The 16,394-nt window shown below is 37.1% G+C and overlaps 1 protein-coding gene across 1 annotated transcript; it reads right to left on the bottom strand.

Annotated features, from left to right (window-relative positions):
• Window positions 1-1,343: 1,343 nt before the first annotated feature.
• On the bottom strand, window positions 1,344-8,208 carry LOC122111083 (pancreatic alpha-amylase-like). Its single transcript, XM_042683800.1, has 10 exons — window positions 8,027-8,208; window positions 7,533-7,679; window positions 6,599-6,796; window positions 5,715-5,945; window positions 4,867-5,000; window positions 3,925-4,047; window positions 3,722-3,821; window positions 2,954-3,072; window positions 2,710-2,835; window positions 1,344-1,561 (listed from the first exon to the last, which is right to left on the bottom strand). Exons 1-10 carry the CDS (start codon window positions 8,192-8,194, stop codon window positions 1,372-1,374), a joined length of 1,536 nt encoding a protein of 511 aa, XP_042539734.1. The 5' UTR covers window positions 8,195-8,208; the 3' UTR covers window positions 1,344-1,371.
• Between the last annotated feature and the right edge of the window lie 8,186 nt (window positions 8,209-16,394).

The following is a 16,394-nucleotide window of genomic DNA, read 5'->3' on the forward strand; positions in this document are numbered from 1 at the left end:
TATGTTTATTGCAGCATTATTTACTATAGCTAAGATATGGAACCAACCCAGAAGCCCCTCAGTAGATGAATGGATCAAGAAAATGTGGTATATATACACAATGGAATTTTATGCCTCCATCAGAAAGAATGACATTGCCTCATTTGTTTGGAAATGAAAAGGCTTGGAAAAAAATGTATTAAGTGAAGTAAGCCAAGCCCAAAGCAACATAGGTCCCATGGTTTCCCTTATTTTATTTTTTTGGTGCTGGGGGGGCGGGGGCAGTCATGGGACCAGAACTCTGGGCCTGGGCTCTTCAGCTCTTCAGCTCAAGGCTAGCACTCTACCACTTGAGCTACAGCGCCACTTCCGGCTTTTTTCTTTTTACTTATGTGGTGCTGAGGAATCGAACCCATGGTCTCATGCATGCAAGGCAAGTGCTCTACCACTGAGCCACCTTCCCAGTCCCATGAGTACATTTCTTATCAAGCATTGTTGCCTCCTCCTTTGTTTCCCTTTCCCATTCTTTCCCATTTTCCCCTCCTTCCCTTCCCCCAGCTTTGCAGACTGAGATATATCTTTTGGCTATATTTACATTTTCTTCTGAGAAGTATCTCTTTAAGTCATTAGCCCAAATATTAATAGGGTTGTTGTTTCTTTGGGAATTGATTATTGTGGGTTTAATTTTTTAAGCTCTAAGTATATTTTGGATAATGGGTCATTGTCTATTGGATAGTTTGGTAAAATCTTGTCCCATTTTGTGATCTTTCTATTCAGTTTGTTAGCTATATCTTTTGCCATGAAGGAACTTTTAAATTTGATGTAGTCCCATCTATCAATTCTTTCTTTGATTTGTTTCTGGAATTTTACTCAAAAAGTTTTGGCTGTTACAAAGAAGCACTAGTGTTTCCCCTAAATATTTTGTAAAAGTTTAGAAATGGAGTGAAGAAGTCCGAATCCCAGATGATGAATATTGTAGGAAAAATTTGGGGGGGATGATGAAGAGTAATATTCATCAAAATGTATTGTACTCACAAGCTCATATGTTAAATTGTACAAATACTTAATTTTTTTTTTTTTTTTTGTCAGTCGTGGGGCCTGAACTCTGGGCCTGGGCACTGTCCCTCAGCTCTTCAGCTCAAGACAAGCACTCTACCACTTGAGCTACAGCGCCACTTCCGGTTTTCTGGTGGTTTATTGGAGATAAGAGTCTCATGGTCTCTTCTGCCCGGGCTGGCTTTGAACCGCGATCCTCAGATCTCAGCCTCCTGAGTAGCTAGGATTACAGGCATGAGCCACCATCGCCCGGCCTTAAAATATTTTTTAAAAGAAAAGAATAAACAAAGTATACAGGAACACTTGAATATTGTTCATAAGGGTTTAATTTGCATTTTATAATTTAGATTCTGCATGAATGGCAATAAATGGGTCCTCAGCAGAGTTGCTGATGGAAAAGTGAGCTCTGCCATCATTACCAACAGAGATTCTGATTCCGGTGCAACCGCCATTGACTTTATCTCCAGAAATGACATCACAATAGGTCCCACCAGGAAGGCCAGTTTGCAAAGTTGTTGACAATGACCTGTAAGATAAAGTTTAATATTTAACATATGTACTCAAATGTTTTTTTTCTTTCATGCGATTGTTTCTAACACATTTATAAGATTATTTCTTTGTTGCTTTGTATGTCCCTCTCCCACAGCATAACCCCTGCTTTCACTGTATTTGATGTTGGTATAATTTGTGGAGGGGAAGGGGAAAAACAAATCGTTTAAATAGGGATACAGGAGGACCCATTACAACAATGAGATGCACAAGTCTTTATCTCAAAAACTGAACTTTACAACTTTGGTAGGGGGTGGGGGGCGGGGAGGATTGGGTGGGGGGGCAAGGGGAGGATGGGAAGGGATGAGAAGGGGAAACAAAGGAGGAGGCTACAATGCTTGATAAGAAATGTACTCATTATCTTGCCCATGTAATTGTAACCCCTCTCTACAGTATTTTCACAATAAAAAAAAAAAGGAATCTCACGAAAAAAAAATCAGCACAAAGAAATGAAAAAGAACAGGTTACCTCTAAAAGAAATAAACAGCTAAACTTTGTGATGGGGAATTCCAAGCACATAAGGAATCAAGATATAGAACACCGAAACACAGAGAGGTATACAATGGATATGTAAGATTTATGAGGACAATGTTTGTACTAAAGATGTAGCAACTGTGAACTGTAAAGAACTATCATCTGTGGTGATAGTTAAGGAGTTGATGGCTCTTTAGTATAAACAATGAAAGTAGAAAAAATTGAGAGGAAACATTCAAAGGGAACACGACCATTACATAACAATATATAAATAATTATATAGTATACATCTATCTATTTCTTTATTTTAATTTTGCTTTATTTCTGCTTCCATGAAAATAAGGATTTAGTTTTCGATTTCTAATATTTATAGAAAACACAAAAAAACTAATTCTATGATGACAAGAATAATTTGAACTAAAAGAAGAAACAATTTAATATTTGTATGAATATGTATATACTTTAGAAAATAAATCTGATCTTCTGAATTTATTTTCATTCTCTCACCCAAAAAAAAGCCAATGTTAGAGGATGCTATCTCTTTTATTATGTATGGGACAAAGTATCACAGTGAAACTCTCTAGATCACTACATATACACCCAAAAATTGGAAAAAAATATAAAGATGACTTCTTATTGGTAGCTACTTACCAGTCATCATTGTTAAAGACAATGAATCCTCTGTTTCCTCTTCCAAAAGCTACTTGGTTGCTTCCATTATCCCACCAGTTGGTAAAAACCTGGCCATCCACAACATTTCGAAAGGCAACCATATTCCTACAAGTACAAGATCACATGAAATGCTGCATCCTTCAGCTTCAGGAGATGAAATCAAGCATTAGATTAGGGAAGGTCCCTGTCCAGGAGTATCACTAGGTAAATAAACATTCCCAACCTGATTTGACGCCAGCGATGTTCACAGACCCAGCCATTGCCACAGGTGGTGTCAGGGTTAATAGTGACTTCTTTAGTAGCTCCATTATTGTTGGGAGGCCCAATCCAGTCATTGACATCCTTAATTAGAGAACACAAAATTGACATTAAAATAGGCATGTGCAAGCTAGGCTCTTCCTTTCCACTATTCCAAACCCAGACACATTTGTTATATATGTCCCTGCTGTGTCTTTGGTTAGAATTCAAATATTCTAGTCTGTTTATATTTCTTTACTGAGTATCATCTTTATGAATTCTTGTTCTGTAGGGACAGTTTTCCAAAACTGTAGTAAGTTTTTTCCTAAAGTTTTCTTTCCTACTACCACTATAAATAGATCAATGTCACAGGAATGAGAAGAGAATTACAATTTGGATTACTAGAATTAATGCACATGATTCAAATCCATTTCATTTAAAATTGAATCAATGTAACTTTCTGTGCCTTAGTGACTTCATCTGTAAAGAGAGGCTTCATTTCGTTGCTTGAAAAAATGAAGTAAATGTATGTGATAATGATTAAATATGTTTCCCTAACTAATATCAGTTGTATTTTATTAGCTTTTTACTTCCATGACAAAAAGGAAGTTAGAATTTGGATCTTTCATAATTTTTACATTACTAAATGAATGCCATTCATAATGTTCATATTTAAATAGACACTTGATCAACACACAATGTAGTCACCACAGTGGAGTACAGAGAAAGATGTGTACATAGTTGTAAAACTTACTTTTCCATTCTGAAAGTTTCTGTCCCAACGATAGCTGGACATTACTCGCGTAAAGCCATAAGGATGAGCAAGCATGAATCCAACAGCCATTTTGTACATCCTGAAAGTTACAGCATGATGTTTAATGGAAGGTAGGAGGATGCACATGATCATGTCTAAAGCCAGGTTCATAAGAGTGGAGAGTGGAGAACATGGTTTCCTACCTGGCATCCCAGAATGTAAGGATGGATGCTCCTCCAGCCCCGTGTCCTCGCTGATTGTCATGGTTGTCCACAAAGACCAGGGCTCTGTCAGAGGGCATGAAGCCCCAGCCTTCTCCCCAGTTCCTATTTAAAATAGAATAACATACATATGTTTGCTCCATTAAAATACATGAAGGAATATGAATGTCTGTTTTCAAACTATACTCAGCAATAGTTCCTAATGAAAAGGATACAAGATGATTTTGACAGTGGGTATTCGTGTGCGTGTGTGTGTGTGTGTGTGTGTGTGTGTGTGTACCTGAACTAATATATATACATATTCTATGCCTTTATGAATGGTTGTGTGAATGTTTATTTCTGTGAATAAGTATTTTATCATTAGAATAAAATTCATAGTTGTGTGAGTTCATTAAAATTGAGACAATTCTGGAAAAATCAAAAATATATAACACAATGTGTAAGACATCAATAATAGATATTATAAAATAAGACTTTATTATATCAAACTAATGTGCTAATGAATAGATTTAAGTATGATTTTACTATATTCTGGTGGTTAACAGTACTAGAATGTAATTAACAATATCTTGTTTTAAAGGACTACACGGTGGCTTGGGAGAGATACCAATGAGACCAGTCTACATTCTCTTCATAACTAACAACATGAAGTGAAACTACTTTGTTCAATTATCTGAAGAAATTTTTGTAAATTTAAAAATATGAAATCAAAAACAGTAAATATGAGCACAGAATGAAATTTTGAATACTTCCATCATACGGAGATAAAAACCTTCAAAAATATTTCTGATGATTGACATAGTAATGAAATGGGGTTTAACTAAGGGCCAATGAACAACAGCATTGTTATCAATCTACATAATTGTCTCTAATATGACACCAAAGCTGTAAAGTAACTCCAATGAAGAATGAAATTATGCTTACTTTAAGTAAGACATCTTCTCTCCATTCCACTTGCGGATCACTGTGCCCAGCTTGGCACCAAATTTGAATTCTGTCACACGGCCATTTCCAAAGTACTCACTGCTCGAAATAGCTTCCCCTCCCAGGTCAATGACCTAGAGGAAACATAAGGAATTGAGAGCAAAACAGGTTTTCCTAGCAAAAGTTAAAATATTAAATGGATAAAAGTGTATATCAGCAAAAAAAAAACAACTTTAACATATCAGTGATCTAGTAGAAAAGCTTTTCTTGATATCCATTTTTGATTTCTCATAAACTGTGTGGCAGAGTATTGAAAGGAGCCTGATGAAATGGAGATCTGGTGACTGACAATGTTGACCTAAAAGAATCTTGTATACATATCATAACAATAATAACGGACATAAAGAGAATGACATTTACTGTCAAGTCAATTACAGTTCTTATTCCTTTATAATTGTTCAATACCTTCATTCTCCAAAGCCACCCAGGAAGGAGTGTGCACATGGGGGTATTCTTCCACAGAAAGGTTAACTCTTTGGGGAACAAATTCATAGCTAATAGTGCTTTAGCCAAATCCAAACTACGACTGGCTTGAAACTCATACAGCTGTATTATTTTTCAGGCTTCCATGATAATATCTGGAGATTTGGAATTGAAATGGTAAAGATTGTAGTTCCACAAACAAGACCAATAGAAGGAATTTATGTGCTTTCTAGTAATAAAAGACAATGAAAGAATTGTTGCTTTACACAGAGATTCAAACATTAGCCCCCCACAAAGCATATTTATGTATGTCTGTTACTACTTTTCTGACATGGATGTTTACGAAGATGTATAGATTGCTGTACCTCCTGGTAAATAAAAGGTCTGCTCCCTGCAGGGAACCACTGGGTGTTCAAATTATTCAGCTTGTTCAAAACCGCCTTGATGTCTCCAGGCCACATGTGCTTAGCCGCATCCAGCCTGAACCCTGCTACTCCAATGCCAATGAGATGGTTCATGTAGTCTGCAACCTTGGTCCGAACGTAATCTTTCTCAAGTGCAAGATCAAGAAGACCAACCAGATTGCAATTTCTGACCTGGAGTAAAAATGGTGCAGGTTTCAATAAAACATCATCTCTCCAACAAGAACTGATTTCATTATTTATTCCTTCACTTATTCAACAGTATTCACTTACTGGTCCTTCCATCATGATTTTATAAGGTGCATTAGCTATAATGACATTCTATCACAGGTAAGTTTCTTCTTTGCATATATTTGAATCCATGTGGGAGCATGCATACATACATGCATGTATGTGTTTGTGTGTGGTGCAGGATAGCAAACGCTGTCCCATTAAATCCCAGAACATGCAAGAAGCTTGTGAATATTCATAGGAACTCTTAGTTGAATACCATGCATTCTGCTAGCATAATTGCCAAATGATATATAGTGTTCCAAATAATATTCAATCAATTAAACCTGCATTACTCAAGACCTACAGAGTTATTTACTATGATTATTAAAAAAATCAGCAGACTGGGGGGAGGGAGGGGAAGGGGGGGAAGGAGAAGGATTGGGATGGGGGGAGCGGGGAGGCTGGGAAGGGAGGTGAAGGGTAAACAAAGGAGGAGGCTGCAATGCTTGGTAAGAAATGTACGCATTATCCTGCCCATGTAATTGTAACCCCTCTGTACAGTATGTTCTCAAATAAAATAAAATAAAATTTAAAAAAAAAATCAGCAGACTTACCTCCTCAGCATTGCCATAGTTATTAATCCCCCCATCATGAGATTTACATTTCCCATCATTGAAATCCCAGCCAGAGTATGGAACTGCAGGAAAATCTCTGTTCTTAGCGTTGTAGTAGCTTCCACAAGTGCTGCTTGTTCCTGAACCACCCCCTGAACCACACATGTGATTAATTACAGCATCCACGTAAATACGGACCTGAAACAAAGAGATTTCAGCTTCACTTGAGGCATAAAGCTAAGGCTTTCTAGAATCAAATCAAGCAGGATGTCAATAATCCTCCAAAATATTCTTTGGTTATTCCAAAGAGACGGAAGTAATGTGAAATGAAGTCCTAAAACCATTCTAGCTAGTTAGTCAGATACCTCCATCACTGATGAACAGAGAAAAGTCAGAGGTACCATAACTATAAGGAAATGAAAAGTGCTATTTTGGGGCAGGCAACTATCACTACTGACAGAAAGACCCATGATTGTTGAACATCATCATGTAAAAAGCAGATGGAAGCACTAAGCCTCTTATCTTATCAGCTGTAGAGAGACCAATAAGTCCCTTCTCACGATCCTCGTTGGAGGGCAAATAATTATTTACCATTATAGCAATATAAGGAAGGAAACTTGGGAATTATATTTGGACTCACAAACCACATTAAACTGACAACAATGATTGTAACTAGATTGGCTAAATCCACCACAGAATATAAGAAAATGGATGTATCTAAAGGGCTCAAACACAATGATCAATTTTAATTGAAGTCAACTTTAAATTAAATTGCCTTCACTTTAGTAGATAAAAGCACAGAAGGAAATCATTCATTTTTAGTTATAAAATATGATTAAAATTGGAAAAAACAAATAAATAGAAAAATAATGTACAAAGAGTAGATAAAATCTTTCCTGCATCAGAGTTCTGAAGAAATCTCAAATCCACTTACTCCAACATTGTTACACCTTTTCACCATGTCTCTGAATTCATCTTCGTTTCCAGATCTTGTGCAGATTTTGTAGCTGATGGGTTGGTATCTTTCCCACCATGGTCTAAAAGGGCTGTTGACTACAATGTTTTCATTTGGTGGGGAGACCTATAATTAAAACAACATTAACAAATCCTGATTATGGCTTCTTTTTTAATAGCATTTGATGCTCTAAAATTTACCTGATAATCTGAAATCCTTTCTGAATCCCCGTATATGCAGGTCCCTACTCTCTAAGAACTTAGAAATGCACATTGCATATTAAACATGCCCTGTTCATGTCTTAAAACAAAATATTAAATTAAGGAAAAGACTGAATGTTTTCTTCCTCAGAAAATCCTCTTAGAGTACTCACAAGTAAAGTAACATGGTGATCTAGCTCACTAAAAGTGGGTAGAGTACCAACTTCTATAAACAGAATAAAGTTTGCAACATCCACTATGCACAGCACTCACCTGCACCCCTGCAAAGCCCTTAGGAGCTAAGTACCTCTCACATTCCTTAGCAATGTCAACCCAGCGCCACTCAAACAGGTGGACCATCGCTGTCCGTCCCTGTTGAACATTTGGGTTATACTGAGCCCAGCAGAGCCCAATGGCTGAAAGCAACAGAAGGAACTTCATTTTGCTGTGGAGCAGTTAGGGTGCTTTCTAAGCAACTATTTATATTCCTGCAAACAGGCCACCGTTTACAAAGTAAATATTAACAAAAGTACCTATGTAGAGTACAAAGTGTTTATTCATAATCTGAAAAGATTATCAGTCATAATGTTACCCAACAGGTGAAGAACATTCACAAAATCTCCCAGGAATACAATCTAAGTGGCCTTGGAAAAATTTAATAATTTTTATTTTTGGAAACAAGTAACCTACACACCCTCTTCCATTTTATGTTCATATATATTTGTCTTTTATTATTTCATTTGTGCTGAATCAAATGACTGATGCCATCTATTAATTTCATGACAATCAATCAGAGCCAATTAAATTCATACATAAAATACTGCTTTTTTAGTGTACACACCGTTCTGATATTGCCTTTGAATAATCTAAATACCTCAACTAAGACTTCAGAACACCACCAGGTATTATTTTACATAGTAATTATTCACCTATATCTGATACTGAAGATAGGATATTCATGATTTCAAGGCCAGCATATGTTACCCAGCATGATCCTGCTCAAACAAGAAAGAAGGAAGGGAGGGAGGAAAGAAGGAAGGGAGGGAGGGAGGGAGGGAGGAAGGAAGGAAGGAAGGAAGGAAGGAAGGAAGGAAGGAAGGAAGGACGGCAGGAAGGAGGGAAGGAAGGAAGGAAGGAAAGAGGGAGAGCAGGAATGAAAGAGACAGAGAATAGAAAACAAGATAACCAGACAAGAGAAAACATAAAGGAAAATAAAGGAGAGGGATAGGACAGGACAGAGCAAGGGGAAATATTTTGCCTACATCAAATAATGAGCTTGAGATTCATACATAGAAGAAGTGTAGAATTTTGTGGTAGTGATTTTTTTACATAGCCCAATAACTTCCTCTGTGTGTGTGTGTGTGTGTGTGTGTATGTGCGTGCACGCACGCACATACACACACATACACACGTATGCATTACAGTCCTGCGGTTTGAACCCAGGATTTGTGTGCTGTCCCTGAGCTTTTTGTTTATAATTAGCACTCTACCACTCACTTGATCCCCAGCTCCATTTCTGGCTTTTTAGTGGCTTATTGGATCTAAGAATTTCGCAGACTTTCTTGTCTGAGTTGGCTTCTGTAAAAAGGTAGAATTTGATATATCTTATCACAGTTAGTAATTCACTCTATTTTACAAGAAGCCTAGAATTCTAAAGATATAGCAGTTGTTGATAAGAATTTTAAATGATGCTTTTGTGAAAAGGGATACAAGTAATAAAATCCACTCTTGAATCCAGAGTTTGTGTACATAGTATAAAGTTATTAATACTTTTATCTTAATTATAGATTGAAAAGATATTTGTAGTAAATTAGGCTAAAGGACAATTATTAACATAATTTCTTCATTTCAATTTTTCTTCTTTTCTACTGGTCTTAGAATGTATAAATTATGTATGATTTACAATATATTCTATTAAGCAGAGGTCTTGCACAGGTCCATGTATGTCCTAAAGTGATGACTACACACACACACACACACACACACACACACACACACACGAATAATGAGATCTTACTTGAAAAAGAACAAAAGCACAAAAGTGGATGCTATTATGGCTCAAACGAGAAGGCAAGAATTTTCTGTCCTAGCCAGATAATTCCTAAGATTTGAACTCCATTACTACCAGGTATATTAAAATGGAGAAAATGATCATTTTAAGACATTTTTGAGTACAGTATACTTTGGAGGGCAAAGTTGACAGAAAAATTCACTTCAGAAAGAGGGAAGGAGAATGTGTAATTTAAACTTGATATTTTCAAGAGCATTGACTTAAATTAAATGAATCAAAGGTGATTTGTGGTAGAGAGAAAAATGCACATACCAAATGTGGGAAATGGTTAAGACTAAGAGTACAAATCACAGTTTCAGACTCACAAGTGAGGAGAGGGGGAAGGTATCAAGGTATCAAGGTATATTGGGTAGTGCTCAATGTCAGGGAAAATATGTAAGCAGATTTTCTGAAAACTATATCGTTTCAATTATTTTGCTTGCTTTATACAGGGAATTTACTTGACTAGAAATTTTGAAGTGAATCAACTTAATTTAAAGTCCGAGACAACTGAGATTAATGCATAAGGAAAGAAAGACATGACAATAGAACAGAGACAATTAAGGGTGTAGAAAGAGAAGGGAAAGGGGGAAGAGGCATGTAATAAATGAGAGGCGATATAATCCAATTATATAATTTGCAATTATGCACTCATTATAAAGTAAGCTCTTACTTAGAATAACTAGTACACAGGAATTTAATACAGAAAGATTCTCATTAGGAAACAGAACAATAGTAAAAATCCACTTGGATTTCTTACCAGTAAATTGTGGTAAGAGAGCTTAATAAATTATAACCATAAGTACCATTTAATAAAAGTCACCATTGCTTATAATCTGAAGTCTCTTCCTACATGATCTATGGGACTGAAAAGAAACAAACCAAGGCTTGATCTCTTAGATGTCTGAGACTATTATGTGCCATGCATAACTTTCAGCCCTTTTATCAGCATAATGTCATCATGGAGAGATCTACTTATCCTTGGCTATTCCAGATATTAGAGTTGAAAAATGGGGTAACAGAGGGGAAGAATCACTTGACCAACATGGAAGAGTCGGACATGAGTTATAGTTACTCAGCAATAATTAACTAACATGGGGAAAGCCCAGGTACAGAAATAGCAGTCCATTAAATAAATGTAAGAGAGGAGAGAAAACATAGCATGAAAGAATGTGCTTAGAAGTTTGTCTTGTACAAACGAAAATGTCATTATTATTTAGATCATCTGGAGGAAGACAGTTTAGGGAACCTGAAAAACTATCAATAGGAAATTCTGAAATTGAGGTATTTTTAAACTTAAATAAAACATTCACAAAAAAAAAAAAAACCCTTAAAGTTTGATAGTAAGGAGAAAATGGTGAGGTTTAGAAATGCTTAAGAAACAAACTTTACAACTTCCGTGAGGGGGAAGGGGAGGTTTGTGGAGGTGGGAGGGAAGGGATGGTAGGGGAAAAACAAAGGAGGAGGCAACAATGCTTGATAGAAAATGTACTCATTACCTTGCTCATGCAAATGTAATCCCTCTGTACGGTATTTCTACAATTTAAAAACGTTTAAAAAAAAAAAAAAAGAAATGCTAATAGTGAGGGAATGGTACCAAGTAGTTGGCCATTGATTTAGCAGACAACAAAGAGAAGAGACTCAGTGTCTAGGCAATTAGAATGCAGAGAGCAGTGGGTACTAATTATCGAACTAAAGACCTAGAGGTTTTATCTTTCTTGCTGTTGTTTTAATGTACTTATAATGTACTATATGATTTTTTTTGTCAGTCCTGGGGCTTGAACTCTGGGCCTGGGCGCTGTCCCTCAGCTCTTCAGCTCAAGGCTAGTGCTCTACCATTTGAGCCACAGTGCCAATTCTGATTTTCTGAGTGGTTTATTGGAGATAAGAGTCTCACGGACTTTCCTGCCAAACTCGCTTTGAACCGGGATATTCAGATCTCAGCCACCTGAATAGCTAGAGTAGCTAGGATTAAAGGCATGAGCTACCAGTGCCCGGCTTGTACTCTGTGATTTTTTTGTTTCTTTTTTATGTTCTCCGCCCCCACCATAACCCCTTGTTTTCACAGTATTTGATTCCTGTGCCCTGCATCTTGTATATACTATTTTCTAATTTGGGGAAGGGAAGAGAAATAACAAAATGCTGAAATAAGGATATAGGATGACCCATTGTAACAATGAGATGTACAAGAAAATATGTTGAAAACAAATTTTACAACTTTTGAGGGGGAGGGAAGAGCTGGGGCGATGGTGAGGGAAGGGATGGTAGGGGAAAAGCAAAGGAGGGGGTAACAACACTCGATAGGAAATGTACTCATTACCTTACTCATGTAACTGTACAGTATCTTTACAATAAATAAATAAATATATATATAACTGGATCTTTGACAGCTGACAGTGTGCCAACTTAATATTTGTATTCATCACAAAGGATGAGTATAAAGTTACAAGTTTGGATAAAGCCTCCTAGTTTAGGTAGGTAGGAAAAAGGAAGGTGTCATTATACTAGAGAAAATGGCTTTCAAATGCAAATAATGGAAGAGAACTTGCTACAAGTCTGAAAGACTTAATTTACCTGGCTCAGTTTGAGAATCATAACACAAGAGAAAGTTGATTAGACAGCGAATCACATTAGGCTGGTGTTGTAAAGGGATGAAAATTATAGAAGGCATTGTCTGAACTTCACATTTGATTCAGGTTTTTGTATAACAAAATGTAACATTTTCAACAACATCAAGAACAAGACAATATATAATGGTAATCATGATCTTTCCATTATCAAGGCCTTGGAATGTAACCTTTCTAAATTCCAGTTTTCTGAGAATTAAAATGCTTTAAGACTTCACAGAGTTGCAATCTTAATCAAACAATATAATGCAAACATAACTGCTAAGAGAGTGTATTGAACCTGGAGATTCTCAGACTATCTGGCTACTGAATTGTTATCATAACTGAGCTATGATCTTCCCCATTGGATCTGAGGAATATGTTATCAACTCATTTCCCACTCCCAACCTCACGCCTCCACTTTTGTGCCCCAAAGGAAAAGATGTGTTTGACAAGAAGCCAGTGGAAAAAGGATACTGGGTCTAAAGTAACATGCCTTGTCCTCACAGCCATCCTGGTGTCTTGTTTGACTGGTGAGGGCTTTTTACCCAGCCCAAAAAGGGCTACAGGTGAGAATTGCAGATGTTATGTGGGTTAGCCCCAGGAAAGCTTTACTACAGAGAATGCTCACCTCTGACTGTTCCCTTATATGGAAGGTTTTGCTAGCTTTTGAGTTTTTCCCTAACTGGTCTGCTTTTCTCAACTCCTGAGTATTTCCCTATATGGTCTTCTTTTGTTGGGTTGGGTCCACCACCCTTAATATGTCATTATTGTTTTAAAAGCTTTATCCAAGCTCTGTTCAGGGCTGCAGGTCTTGGAGACAGAAGTTCACCTGTAGTCGCTGACTTTCTAATAAAGACTCCCAATTCGACCTCTCAAAATGTGGCTTCTGTGTTTTTGGTGACTGAATTGCCATACAACACCAGCACTTGTTTTCTACCTGCAAGTTTTGTACACACTTTCTTGTTTTTTATTTTTCCTTTTCTTTCTTTTCTTTTGTCCCTCTGTTTCACTCACTTTTCATTTGCTTTTCTCTACCTTTGTTCTCCTCTGTGAAATTTCTAGCAGATCCATATTGCTTTGGAAATATACTTTTTGTTTTTTTGGTTTTTTTTGGGTCCGGTCGTGGGGCCTGAACTCTGGGCCTGAGCGCTGTCCCTCAGCTCTTCAGCTCAAGGCTAGTGCTCTACCACTTGAGCCACAGGACCGCTTCCGGCTTTTTTCTTTTTGTTTATGTGGTGCTAAGGAATCGAACCCAGGGCCTCATGCCTGCAAAGCAAGCGCTCTACCACTGAGCCACCTTCCAAGCCCTGGAAATACACTTTTTGTTATTTACTCTGGCCTGTTCTTTTAATAAGATACTCATGCTTCATTCTGCAATTAGGTATCTTTTAAGCTTTTTTAGAAAAATCATTGATATATCATTATAGATAAAAATACAAATATATAATTTCACATATTTTAATTAATATATGTTATCAAAATTGACAAAATGATGAGTAGTAAACTCCTATTATAAACCCTTTTCACTTCTTAACTAAAACCAGAAAATAAGTCCTTGATGTCTTTGACATCAAAATCCTAATACTAGTAATAGTATTATTATTATTATTATCTGTTTCCATAGCTCCGTTTCCTATATTGCCCTACAAAGAGAGAGTTTTCACTTGTTCTGAAGCTCTAAGCTTTTTATAATATTCCAAATAAAGTAACATAGCATTTTTTTTGCCGGTCCAGGAGCTTGAACTCAGGTCCTGGGAACTGTCCTTGAGCCTCTCTGTGCTCAAGGCAAGCACTCTACCACTTGAGCCACAGCACCACTTCTAGCTTTTTTTTTTTTTAAATTTAATTTAACTTTATTTGTGAACGTACTGTACAGAGGAGTTACAGTTACATGGGCAGGATAATGCGTACATTTCTTACCAAGCATTGCAGCCTCCTCCTTTGTTTACCCTTCACATCCCTTCCCAGCCTCCCCCCTCCCCCCCAATCCCAATCCTTCTCCTGCCCCCCCTTCGCCCCCCCCCACACCAACGTTGTAAAGATCGTTTTGGAAATGACAACTTGTACTTCTCATTGTTGCAACAGGTCCACCTGTATCCTTAAACAACTAGTTTTTCCCCATCTCCTCCACAAGTTATACTGACATCAAATATAGTGAAAGCAGGGGTATACTGTGGGGGAGGGACATACAAAGCAACAAAGAGATAATCTTATAAATGCGTTAGAAACACATGCATGAAAGAAAAAAAACATTAAAATACACATCTAAGGGTTCATTTTCCTGACATCACATTATCTGACCTTTTCCGCTTGACTCATACATATACTAGATATTACAAATAAGGGAAACCATGGGACCTACGTTTCTTTGGGCCTGGCTTACTTCACTTAATATAATTTTTTCCAAGTTTTTCCATTTCCTAACAAATGGGGCAATGTCATTCTTTCTGATGGAGGCATAGAATTCCATTGTGTATATATACCACATTTTCTTGATCCATTCATCTACTGAGGGGCATCTGGGTTGGTTCCATATCTTAGCTATGGTAAATAATGCTGCAATAAACATAGTTGTGCTGGTAGCTTTAGTGTGGTCTTGTTTGTAAACATTAGGGTAAATGCCAAAAAGTGGGATTGCTGGGTCATAGGGGAGCTCTATGTGAAGTCTTTTGAGGAACCTCCATACTGCTTTCCAAAGTGGTTGAACAAGTTTACATTCCCACCAACAATGAAGTAAGGTTCCTTTCTGTCCACATCCCCTCCAGCATCTGTTGTTGTTAGAGTTCTTGATTTTTGCCGTTCTAACTGGAGTGAGGTGATATCTCAATGTTGTTTTGATTTGCATTTCTTTTATGGTTAGGGATGTTGAACATTTCTTCATGTGTCTATTGGCCATCCTTCTTTCTTCTTCAGAGAAGTTTCTCTTTAAGTCTTTCGCCCACTTATTTATTGGGCAGTTGTTTCTTTGAGGATTTGTTGTTGGGGGATTTAATTTTTTGAGTTCCAAGTATATTTTAGATATGAGACCCTTGTCCATTGTATGGCTAGTAAAGATCTTCTCCCAATCCGTGGGCTTTCTATTGATCTTGCTAGCTATGTCATTTGCCCTGCAGAAGCTCTGCAACTTTATGCAATCCCATTTGTCCAACCTTTCTTTGATTTGTTGTGTTTCCGGGTCTCTATTCAGAAAATTTCGGCCTGAGCCAAGGAGACCTAGGGTTTCTCCTATTCCATCCTGTAATGTTTTCAGAGTGTCTGCTTTGAGTTCAAGGTCTTTGATCCATTTGGAGTTGATTCTGATGCAGGGTGATATATAAGGATCTAGCTTAAGTTTTCTACATGTAGTTAACCAATTTTGCCAGCACCATTTACTGAAGAGGTTGTCTTTCTTCCATTCTATTGTTTTAGCTCCCTTATCGAAGATTAGATGGCTATAGGTCTGTAGGTTCATTTCTGGGTTTTCAATTCTATTCCATTGGTCCTGAGGTCTGTTCTTATGCCAATACCAAGCTGTTTTGATTACTATGGCTTTATAGTAGAGTTTGAAGTTTGGTATTGATATTCCTCCAGCAGTGTTCTTTCCATTCAGGAGCGTTTTTGCTATTCGGGGTCTTTTATTGTTCCATATGAATTTTTGGATTGCCTCTTCTAGTTCCTTGAAGAATGAGGGTGGAGTTTTGATAGGTATTGCGTTGAATTTGTCGATAGCCTTGGGAAGTATTGCCATTTTCACGATGTTAATCGTTCCAATCCAGGAGCATGGGAGGTTTTGCCATTTTTTAAGTTCTGTGTTGATTTCCTTTTTCAAGATTTTTAAAGTTTTCATCATAGAGGTCCTTCACTTCTTTAGTTAATTCCTAGGTATTTTATTTTTTGTGGGGCTATTACAAATGGAGTTGCTTTCCTCATTTCAGCCACACTTTTCTCATTGTTGGCATACAGAAAAGCCATTGATTTTTGGGGGTTAATTTTATAACCTGCT

The sequence above is a fragment of the Dipodomys spectabilis genome, unplaced genomic scaffold (genome assembly GCF_019054845.1).
Source record: "Dipodomys spectabilis isolate Male_0828 unplaced genomic scaffold, ASM1905484v1 ptg000002l, whole genome shotgun sequence".
Classification (NCBI taxonomy): Eukaryota; Metazoa; Chordata; class Mammalia; order Rodentia; family Heteromyidae; genus Dipodomys; species Dipodomys spectabilis.